Source organism: Dermacentor variabilis, unplaced genomic scaffold (genome assembly GCF_050947875.1).
Source record: "Dermacentor variabilis isolate Ectoservices unplaced genomic scaffold, ASM5094787v1 scaffold_12, whole genome shotgun sequence".
Taxonomy (NCBI): domain Eukaryota; kingdom Metazoa; phylum Arthropoda; class Arachnida; order Ixodida; family Ixodidae; genus Dermacentor; species Dermacentor variabilis.
Genome location: NW_027460280.1, coordinates 58,938,006 through 58,957,672, shown reverse-complemented (window position 1 = coordinate 58,957,672; position 19,667 = coordinate 58,938,006). Strand labels below are relative to the sequence as shown.

At 41.8% G+C, this 19,667-nt stretch overlaps 1 protein-coding gene across 10 annotated transcripts in view; it reads left to right on the top strand.

The window, feature by feature from the left end:
• Nucleotides 1–19,667, top strand: part of LOC142565984 (uncharacterized) — an 85,159-nt gene that overhangs the window by 54,329 nt on the left and 11,163 nt on the right. For all 10 annotated transcript variants that reach the window (XM_075676648.1, XM_075676647.1, XM_075676646.1 and 7 more), the window contains 3 exons: nt 3,469–3,536; nt 18,264–19,210; nt 19,296–19,356. In XM_075676648.1, coding sequence (XP_075532763.1) covers nt 3,469–3,536; nt 18,264–19,210; nt 19,296–19,356 — 1,076 coding nt within the window. The remainder of the gene's footprint in view (nt 1–3,468; nt 3,537–18,263; nt 19,211–19,295; nt 19,357–19,667) is intronic.

The following is a 19,667-nucleotide window of genomic DNA, read 5'->3' as shown; positions in this document are numbered from 1 at the left end:
AGGCACTGTGGATTCTCCCCTTTCTACCCCCCTTTCTGAACCCCCTTTCTGAACCACATTGAAAACGTGTAGGGTCTGATCAAGAAGCGATTTGCAGCCTGAAATCTCTGCACAGCTAAGGCTGATCAACTGTGGACTGCTGTAAAACAAGAATAGAAGACTCTTCGTGCTCGCCCCGACGTTGTGTCATCACTATGATTCGATGCTGCTCCGAGCTGCTGGTGTAATTGCCGTTAATGGCAACTTTACTAAGTATTAGTTGAATGTTACGTTCAGATTATTTGAACCTGTCAGTGCCAAACATTTTCAGTACTTATTTGAATGGGGTGTTCAAAGCGAGGATCCGCACTGCCTTGAATTTTGCACCTTGATGTATTCGTCTCTACCTAATGACTCAGTAGTCGAGTGGAAGCCGCGCGTGCCTTCCAACAGCATGCCGAAAACGGAGCAGGAAGGAAGCAGTTCGCCCTACTTTCCCTTCAGACACTTTAGACGCTTTGCGACGCACTATCCCCTTCGGTGCGACCGTCAGCAGCAGAGCAACCGAACGGTGCACTAGAAATTACTTACGTGTGATAAGCACCCGTGCAAGAGCGAGGATGAAGTTTGTCGTCACTCAAGGCACTTTCGAAGCGAGCACGCGGCGTGAGATAGCAGCACCACGTAGTGGCCCCACAGTTGCTCCCGCTCCCGGAGCCGTGGTCTCTCCACTTTTGCTCACGACTGCACATATTCTTTTTTGTAGAAAATGCAATCATGAGGCAACAGCTTTTCTTGTGCCATGTTTGTCAAGATTTTTTTTTTCCCTTGTTATGTCATTCACTGCTGTATGTGACAGGACATAAGTGCAGTGGCAAATGTCTCAAAGGAAGCCTAATACCCCTGTAACGCAGGCGCCTGCGAACTCCATTTAACTCCTTCGTCTTTACGTCAAAGGAGTTGCGCTCCATGTCACACGTCTCCCTTGCACCAAGGAAGTTAAATGGAGATTTCGGCGAAGGGAGTTCGGCAATGACCATTACGGCTGGGTGGAGTTCTCTCGTTCTCAAATAGCTGCAGCTGCGAAAAAGAAAACCACGCTATTAGAATCGTCTTAACTGGCTCACAAATTTTAGCATAATTACTTTATTGCCTTGGTTTATATGCCACGTAATCGTAGTTCTTAATTTGTTTTTGAGGACATAGCGCCTGTACCCTCTACACCAATGCTTCGCCATGCCGCACGGGGAAATGTCTCGCCATTTCTTTTGTTTATCCATTTCATCACTCATCTGGAAGCAGTTGAGCTCACCGTAAACACATGCACACGCACAATACACAGCATATAATCGCAACTTGAAGCGCACCGGTCAAACAATGTGACCTACGCTACCACGTGCGAAAGCAAGAGCACAGTGTGGTCAGAATCACTTTCAGCTTCACTATGCTTGGAAAACAAGTCTTGCGTTAACATACTGCAAACTTTCCCACTGTGATTTTGTTAGATTACATACTGCGCTAAGAAAAAAAAAGAAAGAAATACCTTTATCAGCAACTGTATTTGTGAGCAGTTGCACGGCGAAAGTAAGCGCAGCAGCACTGTTTCTGTCCCATGTGGCGCCCATCGAAAGCTCGCACTGTGCCATGTAGCACAGCCGCAACTCCATTGCCGTCTATCTCCAATTAGGGAGTTTCATGTCAACGGAGTTTGCAGCTGTCTGTGTGACAGGGGTATAATATGTTCAAGTCAATAGTGGGGCTTGAATTTCTCCCTCCTTACTTCTTCCTGCTATATATGGCCCCATATCTGCCGTAATTAGGCACTGCCATAGTGTCTGCCAAACCATCTCATCCTGAAAAGTAAGGGTGTTTGTCCATGGGGTGCAGAACATGCTGTGGAAGCACTAACTGGGCTACAGTGGTGCACCTTGACTACAGCATGCACCTTGTAGTTCATAAATTGAGATGTTAGCCTTCAGCACAACAAAGACGACGACAACACTGTGCTCACTGAGTTGGTGCCATCTTTGTCTTTATCTTTGTTGCTTTGAAAACTAACATATACAACTTATACAATGCTGGCAGGTTTGTGGCAAGTGGGATTGATGCAGACACAACAACTGTAAGGTCACGTCTTCTGGTGGGGAGAGTGGTGCTGCTGAGAAAGGCATGTCAACTGTAGCTTAAACTTTCAGCTGTTTTTATGTAGTATTTGTGCAGGGTAGTACTTTGCAGATGTGATCATCACCGCATGATCTTTGCACTGCACTTGTCTGTTTGCCGTGCCAAAGCTACAAAAGCTTGAAAGTTATAGTTGATTTGCCTTGTGGTGTATGTGGCTGCAGCTGAAACATATTGAACAGTCCATAATTGGCACTTGTCTTGCCAGTTGCTGTCATGGAGGCATTAGGGAATCAGGGTGTAGACGAGCCGTATGTAAAAATACTGAAAGATATCTATAGCGGCTCCACAGCCACCGTAGTCCTCCATAAAGAAAGCAACAAAATCCCAATAAAGAAAGGCGTCAGGCAGGGAGATACGATCTCTCCAATGCACAGCGTGTTTACAGGAGGTATTTAGAGACCTCGATTGGGAAGAACTGGGGATAAGAGTTAATGGAGAATACCTTAGTAACTTGCCATTCGCTGATGACATTGCCTTGCTTAGTAACTCAGGGGACCAATTGCAATCCATGCTCACTGACCTGGAGAGGCAAAGCAGAAGAGTGGATCTAAAAATTAATCTGCAGAAAACTAAAGTAATGTTTAACAGTCTCGGAAGAGAACAGCAGTTTACGATAGGTAGCGAGGCACTGGAAGTGGTAAGGGAATACATCTACTTAGGGCAGGTAGTGACGGCGGATCCAGATCATGAGACGGAAATAATCAGAAGAATATAAATGGGCTGGGGTGCGTTTGGTAGGCATTCTTAGATCATGAACAGCAGGTTGCCATTATCCCTCAAAAGTGTATAATAGCTGCGTCTTACCAGTACTCACCTACGGGGCAGAAACCTGGAGGCTTACAAAAAGGGTTCTACTTAAATTTAGGACGACGCAATGAGCTATGGAAAGAAGAATGATGGGTGTAACGTTAAGGGATAAGAAAAGAGCAGATTGGGTGAGGGAACAAATGCGAGTTAATGACATCTTAGTTGAAATCAAGAAAAAGAAATGGGGGGGGGGGGGCATGGGCAGGACATAGAATGAGGAGGGAAGACAAACAGTGGTCATTAAGGGTTACGGACTGCATTCCAAGAGAAGGGAAGCGTAGCAGGGGGTGGCAGAAAGTTAGGTGGGCGGATGAGATTAAGAAGTTTGCAGGGACGACATGGCCACAATTAGTACATGACCGGGGTAGTTGGAGAAGTATGGGAGAGGCCTTTGCCCTGCAGTGGGCGTAGCCAGGCTGATGATGATGCCAGTTGCTACAAGTTGTGAGAGCATTTTTTTGCCTTATCTCAATGTTGTATCCTTCACTTCCCTTACAGAAACGCACATCTTTGATGGCTTCAATTCGGTCTGGGCACTCAGTGGAGAAGACAAGGTTATGCTCAAGGTATTGTCTCGCACCAGTTGTGAGGGGGAAGAGCCAGTGTGTGCTGAACGTTTTTGAAGATACCGTCGAGCTTAGGGTGTGAACAGTGGTCAGATCAAAGTGTTTTTAGTCAGCTTTTGTGAATTTGAGCAGTGGGTTTTTCTATCCATGAGTGCATTGAGTGTGTGAATGTGCAATGTGCTTGCGTGTAAGTGTGTGACTTAAAAGTGACAGTTCTCCCTCTTGTAGTTTAATTCCTCACCTCATCTTCCATCCCTCCCCTACCTAAACTTTCTGGCACAGTTTTTGTAATTTTTTGTTGTTGTTGAGAAACTGCAATTTGTTGTCGTTCATGTTAATGTGCCCGAGTACAAACCAGATTGCACTTGTATAAGGTGTTTCTTTTGTTGTGAAAGAGAAAGAGATCTGTTTAAAAATGCATATAAGATCAGTGAAACCTTTCCTTTCTGTTTTTAAAGCAGTTGCTTTGTAGTCCAGTGTTTGAGTTTGTGGCATTTAGTCTTGTCAGATTTTAAGGTAATTTTTTTGTACCCTTAACATAGGATAGCCTATATGGATATATGTATGTATATATACAGTATATATATATATATATATATATATATATATATATATATATATATATATAACCTTGTTGTCTTGTGACAAGTCATGTCAAACTGAAATTGAACCTTATATATTTTCTTGTTATTTAAAAAAGTACCATGTTGGATATCAGAGATTATTGATGTGTAAATATGATCGACCTCTCAAGCTGCAAGTCTTAGTGTGTGGGTACATTTTTGTTTGTTAGTTTAAAAAAAATATTATTACTGTGCCTGTTTGCTGTAGCCCGGTCATTTGTTGGCAATAAAGGTTATCGTACCCTGCTGATATTAAGAAAGCTTTTAATGTGCTGCTTCTCAAAATTTTGGGCCAGGGGTAGGTGAGTTTGAATGCGCATGTTGCATTTGAGCTTACCTGCCCTTTCCTTTCAAACTATAATATTATATCTAAAAAGAATCGAAATAAAAAATTAATGCATATAATCTGATCTAAAGAAATTTTGCCAGCTGTGGATTGCCCCATACAGTTGAGCTCTAACTGGACATGCCTACCTGTCAACTTCCGCAATTTGTCCAGGAGCCATCCAATTTTCATCACTCTTCTTGATTGTATGGACATGTCTGTTAAAAAATGGCTGTTATCAAGAGGCACTAATTGCAAAAATAAACGCTGTATGCACATAGCTGCCAACTCTCCGTAGTGCTATGCGGTGTACAGATTATTACCATTTTGTATGTTTGTACGGCTCTCACCACTTAGTGAAATATCTTCCAGGGATGGGACTTTCCAACTCGCGCGCAAAGACTGTCATTGGTTAAGCCACATACAATAAAAAACCAGCTGACTTAACTACTGCAGTGCATCTGTCATAACTTGACACATTATCATGATGTCATAATGGTGATTGTAAGGCTGTGATTTGAGCCACACAGCTAAAACAATTTCAGTATGTCAGGCTACCATCACAACACCTTTTGCTGAATCGGACACTGTTATAGATAGGTGGCTTAATACATGGCCTCCAAGATTGGCTAAATGCCTACGATGGAGTGTAAGTGATCTTGGACACCATGCATTATTGTGCATTTCTGTGCATTGTTTCTCCATAAACATCGGCGCTGGCATCAGTGCACCTTAGATGTGACATAGCTCACCTTAGACGTTATGTCACCTTAGATGTGACATAGCGTCTTAGTGCCTGCTTCATTATTTACGACGATCACAATTTTAATGATCATTATTTGTCCTGGTAGAATACAGGAAACGTTCACAAACAGTGATATCATCATCCTATCAAATGAACAATGTCTTGTTACTATTTTTGCTTGCTTCACATGATTGCCCCTCCCTTCCTCTCACTTGACAAGTCTCCGATTTTTAGGTTGTGAAGTTGGCAGGTATGGAAATGTGATGACGGCAGCTGCATTTCATGTTTAGTTATGTAGAACATAATGTGCCATGATATGCAGCATCCAGTAAACAAGTGCTTTGTGAAAGAATTGAAATGTGGACAAGTTGGTTATGCTTCATTGTGAACAGTTTGAAGAGGGAAAAAAAAAATGGATTGTGACACAAGACAGAGCTGACTGAACAAAAACTGAAGCACATGTGGCCAGTACAGCGACCATAATCATTCACAAAAAACAAGTGCCACAGCACTTTTTCTACAGGCAATGTTCACAGAAGTCTAAAAAAAAACACTGCTGGCTTACACACGTCTGCTTCTTTACTGATATGGTGAGCCTTAATTATTTCGCACGTCATATGTGATGATCCCTGTGTATATGTAAGATGCCAGTGTTCTGAGAGTATGATATATCCCAAACTTCTAACTTCGCTCTGATGATAGAGACAAGCATTGGTCTTCTGCGTATTCTTGTGCTTGTTATAGGTATACATATCAAAATTCCAACTGCTTTGATTTTTGCTTAAATTCGTAAGAACACCTGTGCTACTTATTGAACATTGCCTAGGACTCGTAAGAAAACTCTACTTCTATTAATAAAAATTTTGTACCAAGTGGTTTTGATTTAGCTTGTTCAGCGAGATGTCGCGGTAAGTTGAGCAACACACTTACAATGGTTGTGGTATTTGTGCTTTATCACGCGACTGACAAAACACCGGGATTGGTGTTTGGAAGATTGGAATGAGACATTGTGGACAACATTCATGCTGTTCTTAAGTTTATATTGAGGACAACAAAAGTGTATTGTATGGATGTCTCAGTTAAAGTTACTCTTTTTCTAGCCTGCTAGATGAGGCCATCAACTTCAGTTATCTTAGGGGGAACATTGTGTAACTGTGAGGTGATCATTTCGTGCAATAGCCTATGTTTCTGTAGGCTTCATTAATGACAACACTGAATTAAGAGCTATTGCTGGTGGCGGGATGCCATTAGTGGCTCTGCAGTCACGTGACCATAGTGTTTGAGATGATGGTGTGTCATCGTATGTAGCAAAATCTTGCTGTGGATTCTTAGTACTGAGGCCAAACTTCAGCTTCAACGTCCACAGTTGCGTGGTTTTATTGTATTCGGTATATTTGGTGAAAGACCTGGCTGAAGCAGGTACACAAACATGTTCAGACTTTCTACCGTGCCCAGTCTGTCAGTACAAGGTTCGTTCAGGTCGACAGAACATTTCCCATACATAAGGCGGACAAAGGGAAGAGCGATAAGAGCCGTATGTATGGAAAGCACGAAAGCATGTGTGAGGATTGGACTGATTAACCACTGCAAGGAACTCTGATCATATCAGATTGTATCACACATGCAGAGTGAACTTCCTGTCAGCACAATATCTTCATAAGCATACAGACGAACTTATATGCATGTTTATAGTAGTTGCCTGCAGACCCGAATGACGCTTCTAGAGTCACTGTATATGCTCCCTATGGGAGCATAGTTGTGCAAAAGCCTGCCATCTCGCCCGCAATACGAACCAAGGTTTTGAGGGAAAGGCACATTTACAGGAGCTGAGCTCGTTGTGACATGAACGATCATGGTCAACCTGGGCTACCCCCATGCATGGTCTGCCAGCTTTATCTGGGTCTAATAAGGGGGAATGAGGCACTTTAAGTTACGTTTTTATTTTCTTAAACAATTTTAATGAAATTTCTACATTTCATGTATTTTTAACAGCTGACTTCAGAAATTCAGTTATTTTTTCCCATGATAAATATTTTTTGTGATATCCGAAAGACGATGTTCTTTGTTTAAGGCCTAATAAGCTAATTAACAGCAACTTGCGCGCTAACGTACAGCACACTGAATCAATTCTGAACGTTCACTGTGTGTTGTAAGCTATAAATCGCTGTTTTAGGCCATTTTTGAGTGAAGTTATGTGTTGTCAAACTTAGTCATAAAAAATGCCAACCATGATAGTAGAAGAATATCATGTTGGGCATTTGTTATGACTAAGTTTGACAACCTATAACTTCACTTCAAAATGCCTAAAACAATTATTTATGGCTTACGACATGCTATGAACATTCAGAATTGATTCTGTGTGCTGTACATTGCCGTGCAAGTTGCTGTTAATTAGCTAATTAGGCCATAAACAAGGAATATCTTGTTTCGAATATAAAAAAAATATTTATCACAGAAAAAGATTATTTCATTTTTGAGATCAGCTGTTGAAAATACATTAACTGTGCAAATTTGATTCAAATTGTTTAAAAATGAAGTTTTTTGAAGTGCCTTGTGCCCCCTTAAGGACCACTTTATTGCCATGCACATGTGTGCTATGGTAGTTGTTCGATTTCTTCTGAAGGAATAGAAGTGTTCCTTCTAGACATTGCCTAGTGCTGGATCGTTGTGCACAGCCTGGTGGCACCATCTCTCAAAACACATTCCAACCAGCAGCCCTGAACGAGTTTAAAATACTAAAGAAGGTGCCTATCACGATGTTTACATTAAAAGAAAGAAAAACGAAACAGACTAACTCTGGAAGCAATTGTCTAGACGTTGGTCATCGATAAAAGCACCAAACTAGTGATGGTGTGGCACTGCCTTCACCAACTTTATTTGTGCCTTAATGGTGGCTTCTTTTTGTTGCATGGCTGCTTTTGGAACCACGTGGACTACATTTGATTAATAAGGGTGCAAGCAATGGATAGAAAACAGACGCACAATAAGGTGCGCACTTCTGGCTCCTGAAAAGGACCGATATACATTGCTCTAAGAACTTCAGTGGCAGTCAGAAATCGTCTGCTTTATCTTGGAACCAATCGCTGACAAGCTACTCATACAAACACACCAGGAATAAGCTTTCTGCAACAGCTTGTCGCTTAATGTCACTTCGTTCAACACACTGCCTAGGCAGTTAGGTCTAATTGGCACTGCTTCATTCGTGCGCCAGTGCCACTGCCAATGTGATAATTTTCTATGATGGGAACAGAAGGCAGTTTTAAGTTCAAATCCAGGAGACGCAACTACAAGGTTTAGAGTGGTGGAGCTGTGAGCATGTGTGCACTTGCACCAATGATGCGTAATGTGTTTGAGAACAGCATAAGCACACCTTTTGCTTTACCTGGTGGGATATTCTGTAAGGGTCCACCTAGTCAACTGTCCATTTCAGTCGCCGTTGATTGGTTGAAGCAGTTTGAGCAAGGAGGAGACAGGCTCTCTCATATTCGGTCGTATAGCTCCAGCCAATCAGTGGTGGCCGAAATGGTAAGTCGACTAGATGGATTCTCACAAAATACACCCTCCTCCCTGTCAACTATATCTGCCTCTGTCACAAATATAGTTCTTCACTTCTAACACAGCAGCCTTTCTTTTTTTGCATTAGCTGCTGACCACAGCAGGAATACATATTTACCACCAAGAGATGCATACAGAAATGTAGAAACATTGAAGACCTGGGTGCCACTTCCAGCTTGTCAATGTTTCTACTCTTGTGTGCGTCCCTTTGACAGCACATATGTGTCTCAACAATTACCAAATTGGACAAGAAGCAGTTCTTCAAAACACAGCAACTTGGAAATTTCTACCTTCACAAATGTGGTAAGGGCCTTTGTTTCCAAGGTCCAGAAGGTGTTCCTTGGACATTCAACTTTTGGCAAAAAGAAAAATACACTGATAGCAGTCAGACATTAGTAGAACTGAATTTGTTTTGCAAGTGCAGAATTTTGTGCATAACAAATTCACTGAGTGCTATTGCCAAGCAGCTTCAGGTGGAGGAGTCTGCAGACATATTTGTACACTATGACACTAGGTACGAGCTCTAATGTGAGAAAAGTGGAAGACTTGGGATTACGTTTAACCATTTGGGGTTTTTTAACACGTGCCAAAAGCATGGTATGTGTTTTTGCATTCCAACTTTATTGGAATACAGCCACTATGGCCAAAATTGAGCCCGTGACCTTCTCAGCAGCAGAATGCCATAGCCACCAAGTCATTGCAGCAGATTCACTGATGAAATAACTGTGGTTGTGTGCACAAAATTAATTTTCCTTTGTGATGGTTTCAGCCATTGCTGTCAACAATAATCACATAATTCAAATTGAAAAAAAAATGCCTTAGTCCAGCGAAACATTGACAAGATGTCTTAATTTTGTCAATCCAAGAGTGGTCAACATTGTCAGGGTTTTTATAGGATCCTGTCCTTGAAGCAGTGGAGACCGAGACAGCTGTAGTTTACTGTTTACACTCATTGGGGTGGAGAGTTGGAAGAGGCAGGTGTTTTTGTAGGTGTGGAAAATGTTCATGCATATGAAAACATGAGCACGAAGTAGTACGAAAACAAGGACGATGATTGGACAAGTGCTTGTTTTTGTACTACTTCATGCTTGTCTTTTTGTATTATTAACTTTACCAACTCGGCCAGCAACTTATTCGCTAAGTGTGAAATACTTCGCCAGTGAGAAGTGTGAAATGCTTTTTTCTTGGCAGCAAGTGTAGATGTTATCGGAAGAGATTGGCAGTAAGAGTTGTACCGTTAGCCTATGACTAGGAGCATTTCGGCAGCAAAATTTCCCTAATTGAATACTGAATATATTCTCATTTCCAAAGTAAAGAAATTTAGGCTGCCTGTGACTAGGCAGATTATTATGCAGAAATCAGCTTCTCCAAGCATTCATTCTTCAACCAATGCCTCTGTGCAGCAACCATATTCTCCTGCACCAGAGTAATTCGTACAGTCATCACTTGAATCATCTCTTTCTTTCCTTGTGCACTACAATAAGTTCTGTTATCCATTATAGTTGAATAAACATCGATACCTGAAAATTTATGATATATAATTGTCAAGTCAAATATAAATTGAATAGTCTGTGCTGTTCAGTATATATATATATATATATATATATATATATATATATATATATATATTGCTGCTGGTGACCACTTAGCAGATATGGGTGCCTAGACAAAGACAAATCACCATTGCAATACTGGACTTCTAAATTCTTGGGACCAGCCACAGTGTGGCCCTGAAGCAAGCCTTTGTACACGAAAAGTGGTCACAGTCAGCTAGGACAGTGTCAGTGTGATCGAAATTCACTGCATGATACAAGCATAAAGCACTTGGCCTACAGGCCCATGCTGTTTGATGTCATTTGCCATACCTACTCATTTTGCTATCACAGGCAGTTTTGCGGACATGCATGATGCACTTAACACAAAAGCATACTTCGACGGTTTGTTATATAGGACAAAAAAAATATATAGGGAATAATTTGAAGTGTCAGGCTTCGACGTAAACAGGATCAGCTGTTGTGCATAGTACAAAGAAATGTTTTGGCTGCATGTAAATGACCTTTCTGAGTCTTGTGTATAAGAAGGTATGCATTGGAGTTATGATCGTGCATCAATGGCCCATGTAAAATCCACCATAACAATGGCGGTTAGGTTTTTATACTGCTGCAAGGCAACTTTAATTTGTGTGCACTCTTTCATTGAAAAAAAAATATATTGGGCCTAAAATTGTTTGCTGTTGGCAAAAAATTTTGGCCAAATATTTGACCAATAATTTGGTCATATTGGTCAAATATTGACCAATAATACGATGGCTCTGAGGATTGGGTCTGTGTGCTGTCGACACTAAAATAAATGTAGAGAAAGATGGGTATGTGCACATTTATTTATAAAAGCCTGCTGTTAGTCCTGCTGCTGTCAAATTTCGAAGGATATATGCTCAGTTGCTTTCTTAAAGGAGCCCTGAAACACTTTTCTAAGAAATCGTAGAACAACATCGCTATTAAATTGCATCACCTCACGATTCTCCTCCTGCAAAAATTTTTCTAATCCTTCGAGCACAAACAAAGTTAGACACAGTTATCAGACTGATCGCCGGCATTCTCCTTTCATTTCCGCTAGTGCGCTGAAAGCTATACAGGGGAGTCGGCAAGGCAACACAAGGGAGCAATGCCCAGCTGGTCGCGCCCAAAGGTTGAACGCAATGCGACGCTATGCTTGTCATCTTGGAGGCCGTGCACAGCAGCAGATGCAGCAGTGCACAACTTTCGTGTTTAGACTGGCAGTGCAAAGATGAAATGGTTTTCCTGTCTTTTCGAGATTGCAGACAGATATATGTTTCATTTATTTAGCTCAGATGAGCAATAATTGTATTACTGGGAGTGTTCTCGGCAATCACAATATCAGCCAATAGCTGTTGTGGGTCCAGCTGTATGCAGTGACACTTCATGATGATATTGTGGAAGCAAGAGCAAGTGATTTTCACTGCTTTTGACATGAGATGGTAAATTCTCTGCTGCATGCAGTTCAATAATACTTAGCTGATATGTTCACAGGAGCCTCTTCAACAGATGAGCAACGTGTTCTTAGTATGTTCAAGAAGTGTTTCATGGCCCCCTTTAAAAGAAATGAATGAAGGCTGCAAGGCAGCATTTAGTCCCTCTGTTTCATAAGAATACTGGGCATGCGTTTCAAGGGAGCTTTTGCTAGTTCACAATTGGCTCACAATTGCCTATTCCTTTTAGTATAGTGGCATTGCTAGTCAAATATTTTGTACTTGTACTAAGTAAAAATGCATGCTTAATATATTTGATCTTATTCATTACAATTTTATCTGAGTGGATTCACAAGACATTTGTAGCGTTGTTTTAGAAGAAACTATGCCAGAAGGAATGTTAACACTGGTTGTAATGAGCAGTAACTTGGCCTTATTGCCACAAACAAAAATACCTTGCATGTTTATAGTAGTGTGCAAAAGAGTGCTAATTTGGCTTATTGGCACATGTTATATAGCTAAATGCAGTAACAGCTCATGGGACATGACAAACAAAATGAACGGACAATTACTCACTGTCAACCAGAGTTTATGTTGCATGAAACACTACATGAACGTGTGAGGAGGAGAGAGGAGGAGGTAATCATGTAAAATACAAAGCATAAGAAACATGTGCACCAGTTATACACATGAAAGAAGCGCAATTTCTTTGGAGAGTAGCAACACCAACGGTATCCTCGTACATGTCACCTTTCCTGTTGATGCAAAAAGCCTCGTATATTACATGTGCACACTGGTTTCAGTAATGCCTTAGTATCCTGTACTGATTGAACGCTAGTCATTTCATGTGTATCATTGGTACCCGTGTTTTTGATTTTTACGCTTGGTATTTTGCATGCTTGCCTCCTCTCTCCTTCCAGCACCTTCATATATATTGCCTTGTGCACAATAAAATTTGATTGACAGTCAGCGCTTTGCCCATTGATTCCATTTGTCTGCACTTTGCACTATTACATAATTTAGCTATATAGGTGTACTCAAGTATTCTTGATGTCCTGTAGTATGGTAGCTAGCTGGGCAAGTAGGTACATCTGCATTATTATTACTCCCAGTGCGCACTACAAACACGGACCAAGAAAAGAGATGAAACACGAGTGCTGACTCATGACTAAAAGTTTATTGCATTCAAACAGCCATGTAAATAGAAAATCTCACACATGCATACACCCATGCACCATACATTCCCTCAACCAAAAGCGAAACAAGACAGACAAGCGATAAAACAAGAAGTGCGATATTTTTAACGATTAGATGCTTCTAACGTTTTTCCTCGTTGTGTTATGCAAGTGACACCTGGCTTACACACCTGTCACTACATTTATTGATTAGTTAGGCCTCTGAAATGAGGCAAGCCTTTTCATTTTTATTTGTCCAGATTTTTGTTTGTCTCTCTTCTTGTGTCCGTGTTTGTAGTGCGAGCTGCAAGTAATAATAACTCTTGATGTAGGCAAGATTTTTATAGAAAAAAAGAATGGAAGTAGCACATTTGCATAGAGATCATATATAAAATTTCTTTTTTTTCCAAGTTACTAGCTTGAACAAGCATTTCATGTTGTGTTTAAAACAATGGCTCAAATAATCTGGAGTTATACTTTCAGCCGGAAACATTATTATATTGTCAATATACACATGTCAATATTGAGGATGTCGAAGTTTCTGTGTTTCAGCAACCAAAAGGGCTCTGCAGCCTCTTAGAACACTTCTGGTGGCTGAAACATCCTTACTAAGCATTAATCAATGTAGTCATGCAAAACCGGTGCAGTAATTTCATTCAACAAACACTCATTCATTTCACGTGTTAAGCGCACATGCAATAATGTGTGCAGGAGAGAACAAAGCTTCTGTGAAGGCTGCACCTAGTGCTTCAAACTGTTGTCAGATGGTGCCATGAGCATTATTGCAGCCAACACTAGATTTCCATTTTTTGTTTGTTTACAATCGTGTAGTGAAATCTAGTATTATAGTGCACTGCAGTGATATGCAAAAGCCACAGTGTGTGTTGTGTGTGCTGCAGTGACTTCCAATTACAAGAAAACGAACTCGAACCTCCTCAGCACAGCTTGGAAGTAGAGAAAAGCAAAATGGCTGCATGGAACATACATCTTACATATTTTTGGCATGGTTCTGTCAGGTGTTGGTGTCTTGTTCGTGACCGAAATGCCCACAGTGGTGTGAATGCTGAGGCAGTTGCGCCAATCTGCGCTGACTGAAATTTGTTGCTCCATGCTGCTCCAAAAAGGTCTTTACCTCAATTGCGGCACTGCTGTGCCATGATGTAGTTTCGGCAGTGTGAAAATTGGGAAGCTACTACACAGTATGGTGTGGCACTGCTGCATTCATTGGCTGCATTCATTCGTGACGTTACAGCCACCGTGACTAACATTGTGACAGCCGACGGAATCAAACTGATACTTATTTTTACGCACCAACCGTGAGGCATGCATGAGGCTATAGTGATTTGCGTGGCTGTGCTGGCTTTGCCACTGCATGATCAACACGGTAGTTTTACGCATCGAGGTCTGATGCGTGATGCCGCTCTGTAGACAAAAAAAAAAGGTACACTGCCCACCATACTTGGTTGCATTCGTTCATGGCATTACAGCCAGCATGAGTGCCGTTCTAATAGCCAACAGAATCAAATTGGTTCATACTTTTACGCACCAGCCGTGTGACATGTGAGGCTACCGTGAGTTGCATGGCCATGCTGGCTTATCGACTGCTTGATGAACCCAATAGTTTTACTGATCAAGAGCTGATTTGTGATGGCACTCTGTAGACAAAAAGGTAATCAGTGTGCACCGTATTTATTCCTGATGCTTGCTTGCACCTTTATTCATTATGCCATATTACTTTTTAAAGAAAATATTAAGTGAAGATTTCAGGTCGTTGAATTTAGCATCGGGCATTAAACCACATGCACGAAGATTGTGTACTAGACCGCAGTTCATACTTTTTGTCAACTATATGTCTTTGGTAATACATACATCTTTAAGAAAGCATGCAAATGGCCCAGCCCTATACACCATGTCCTGTGAGCGCTTATCAGTGGCAGAATAAATAACATTACATGCTTGCACCGCTGATTATGGCCCATAAAGCTAAATCAGAATGTGCAGAATATCAAACCTGCGAAGCGTACCAACATTAAATTGGCACTACAAAGGAAAATAATTTCAACTGCTCTGGTAAAAAACCTATCTAAATAACAACCTACTTACTGTGAAAAGAGGCCAGGAAAGATGGGTGGCAATCCCGCCTTGGAGTTGCCACTCCAGCTTGCTGTGACGTTATAGATTTTGACAGCGACTGCTTGGGCCTAGATAACCGTTCATCAGTGAAGTTGTACTACATTCCATCCTAGAGGAGCGGGAGACTGTAGTTGGCAAATTTCATGAACTTTTAATGGCCTACATTGGTACAAATACGAAAAATTATTTTAAAGTTTGTTCATGACGCCACACTGGCACTGGTGTTTCGCCAAAAAATTTAATTGGAAACTGGGACCTTCATTTTGTGACCTTCAGGATATGCCTTTAAAACTCAACCCTCTGCACAGTTTAGTTTTCATCTTCTCAGCCTTCTAGGAAGAAAACAAAAGTACATGCATGGGTGGGGAAATGTGTCATCCAGGAAATGAGAGTGCAGCCAATGCAACGGAAAGTGAAGGGAGCAACAATGCACTTTTGATGTGCACCTGTGTTGTCTCAACTGCACAATTGCAGCTGCCATGACGTGAGTGTCTGTCCGCAGTTAGCTCTTAGGGGCAGCATATTATGACCCTCGCGAGTTAATGACATCTTAGTTGAAATCAAGAAAAAGAAATGGGCATGGGCAGGACATGTAATGAGGAGGGAAGATAACCGATGGTCATTAAGGGTTACGGACTGGATCCCATGGGAAGGGAAGCGTAGCAGGGGGCGGCAGAAAGTTAGGTGGGCGGATGAGATCAAGAAGTTTGCAGGGACGGCATGGCCACAATTAGCACATGACCGGTGTTGTTGGAGAAGTATGGGAGAGGCCTTTGCCCTGCAGTGGGCGTAACCAGGCTGATGATGATGATGATGATGATGATTATGACCCTGTTAAAATAATGCATCATCATGGGTGATTCGTTACCGCATTTTTCACCACTGTATTCTCCACCATGTTGCAAGGAGTCAAGAGTGAATGTGCATTGGTGTTGTGCATTTCAAATGCTCTGCTGAAATGTTCTATTATATGTTCATGCGTACAGTCATAATGTACTGGCACAGTCACATTAATGTACCATCATAATGTTAGCATTTTAATCATAATGCCATTTTTGAAGTTTTAATTCTATCTTGTAAAGAGACGCCCGGCGTGGTACATTTTTTGCGTTATATTCGACCATATGCAGTTAAATGAAAATTTTTTGTTGCTCAATGTGCTGGTAAATGCGGAGGGTAAGGTCCTTGTGAACTGCTGAACAACTCAAGACTTCAGTGGAGAAGCCAACTGTACTCTCAAAAGAGGACGTCTCTTGACTGACAGCGGTTGGACACTGCTGTCATGAGGTGCTGTTGCATGCAACTATATATGCTTGCATGGCAACCTGAGTTGTCTGCTGAGGCTTTGCGAGTTAACATTCTTTATAGTTTCCTACAATCTGCTACAGTCATTTTCTATTCTTCTAATCTTGCCAAAACACAGAAGAGCATGTCCACCAGTCTTTCTCAGCACTTTTAAGCAGCAAGCACAAGGAACACTTGCACCAGGGAGAGCACTCATAAATAGTTTAAGGTCAGAAGCTGGAATAGATTGTAGCTGTAAAAATAAAATTCAAGTGTTTTCTGAAGCTTTTTGAGGCTATGCATCTCAATGAAATATTCATTGTTCTGCAAGTAATTGGAAGCAGTTTTAAAATGCCATGAGGCCTTACAAGACAGTAAAAAAGTTTACTTGATGGGTACATGTGCTTATTACTGGAACAAAACATATGTTTATCAATGCTGCTTTTTAGTGTCTGGGAAAACAAAAGTGGATTGCTTGCACAAGCAGGAGCAATGCTTTTAGGTGCATGGGTCCTTCCAAATACTTGCACGCCTCCTTCCTTAAAGGGACACTAAAGTGAATAATGATATCTTCTGCTTGAGTAAATTACCATTCTACAACACCAAAAACACCACTCTTACAACGATAAGACGTTTGGTAAGCCAGGAAAATTGCAAAAACGAAATACGGGTCGCGACGCCTACTTAAGTTCCCGCACCTGGGGGCTGTGACGTTTTGGATTTTGATGGAATCTTCTAGGGCATACTAATTGCATATAGCGGTACAGATTGGCTACATTGTGTTATAAAGGAACCAAATATCAAACATGACAAGTTTCGGGATCCTTTATTCAGCCAACGCGGCCCAAACGCGAAAAAATACTTTGGAATCCCTGACGTCACACTGACGTCTCAGCGCTGAGGTTTCGGCGCGAAATTCAAATACTGATATTTGGACCTTCATTTTCTCATCTAATAATCAAACTATTTTTTTTAAATGACTGCCTGCAGGCTTCTCGAGCAATGATTCATTAGTCTAAACTGATTTATTGTTTCCCTTTAGTGTCCCTTTAATAAGCAGCATTGATAGTGGCAAGGTCACATTAGATGCCTTTTGTTTTTGTGTCTGTTGATTATTAACATAGAATGCCTACTTGAAATCTCTCTTCCAGTTGTATGCTATTGCTATACTCTATTTCATACATATTAGGCAAGACTGCAATGGCTAGGGAGACCTCTCGTAACTCGCATTCGCGGCCCAAAAAATTGTGCATTACATATGAAAGAAGGATATGGGCAAGTGTTGTTGTAAAATTGTGTCACACTTTTGAGTTGCAAAATATGCCACAATTATTACATGGAAGGTGTTGTAGATCTGAGCCTATTACCATCGATTGAGTGGAGTCTCATATTTTTGCGAGAAGCGGCCGCCACAGTGAGCCACTTATGCCTGCGACCAAAACATTGTATTTTGCATACTGGAAGCACTAAGTTGCACAAATAATGGGTGATTTGATGTACCTTTATGTCGACTGGTTGTATTTGTAATATGCGAAGTAGTTATTCCATAGAAAGTATTGCAGATAAAAAAGAAAACTTCACTGCGAAATGCGCAGAGTGAGGCTTCTATGACTGCAGTACTTGTCACTTTTCCTCAGCATTGCCCAGAACGATGTATGAAATGGAGTATAGTGTGTTCAGCAGTCAGGTTTTTTTTTTCTTTCTTTTATTTAACAGTCTGGGGCATGTGTGGTTTTCTCTTCCTCTATCAGTGAGCTGTGGCAGGTGCAGTAGTGCTAAATGCATGGCATGCTGTGCTTTTAAACTTTTCTGGCTGAAAACTCTGCATGCAAGCAGCATATATAGCTATGGGATAGTGGGGTGCTGTAGGCATAAGACTAGGTTTCCCATCATTCCAGGTACAAGAGGATGAGATGGCTATGAAAAAGGAGAAATCTGATGAAGATGCAGCCTCTGGCAACATCGAGCCTGGTTCTCTGGGGATAGCACTTGCCAAAATTGTTGCCAAGCTGCTGGAGAAACACAACTGTGCCACAGCCCTCTTCAAGGATGAAGTGCTGTTTTGGAATTGGGCAAAAGATGGATCTGATGAGCCACTTTTGCAGGCTATAAGCAGTGCCACCCAAGCTATCTTCAGTGAAACAAAGCACAGCATGAGCAAATCGGCACTCCTTAATGCTGGCCAGGGTGACTGTCTGGCCAAGTACCCTTTGGACATAGATTTTTCTAGCCGATGGCCTGGCAAGGATCCACTGGTGGAGCACCCAATAAACTTGGCATCCAGTGGAATAGCCAGCAGGCCTTGCATTAGTGGTAGCCATGACTACTTAGCAATGGGTGACTTTACAACAGTGCCAGCCGATGATGTTGACGACTTCTGGGAGAGAGGTTTTGACCCGACTGAACAATTTGACTTTTTAGACTCTGATGAAGATGACATTGTAGCAGCAGAAGAATCGGTGACGAAATGTCCTACTCCCTGGCCCAGTACCAGTACAAGCAGCGGTTCAGACTCGTCAGCAACTTGGGCAACCTGCAGTGCACATTCTTCCTCCAGCTTCCTGGAAAAAAAGGCTAAAGTGGAGGCAACAGTCCCCATCTCTGAACCTGAACAGAGCTCTGCTAAGGAGAAGATCAACACTCCTGGAGAAACCTGGCATCCAACATGGATTGAAGATCTTCTCAGGGTGTGCCCCGATGCAGAAGTTGACCCAATTTTTGCAGACATTAGTCGCAAAGTGGCAAACTCTACTAAAGGGACAGGAGCACGTCCCAAGGAAAGACGAAACGATTCTAGTGCTGGCAGCAGTGAATCCTCTGCTGACAGCAACACCAATCTGGTAGGGTGGGTAGGCTCTTATTTCACTCTTCTGCGTGACAGACACTGTGCAAGAAACTGATTTTCTGTCTCTCTGACACTTGTGCCATAGGAACAAGCACAAGGGCTCTTCACAGCAACAAGAGGGCTCTGCTGCGCACGAGAGCTCCCAGGTAAGAAATTTGCTTTGATGAACATGACAATGGCTGCCAAACCTGGGTGTACACAGTGCACTCCTATTAAATGCAAGTAATGCTATATAGGTGTGTGCTGTTGCTCCTTCAGTTGGTTTCGTGCCATACAGAATAAGTAGTGCTGGAACCAACAAGGCAAACTTTATTAATGTTAGCATTTGTTCATTTTATTATGATTTAAAATTTATTTTGTGGATGCTCGCTTCTATGAGGTTATGGCGAGCTGTCAGTGTTTGGACGACGACGACGAAGGTGCACCTCCGCAGCTGTGCGCGCTCGAGCCATAGCGC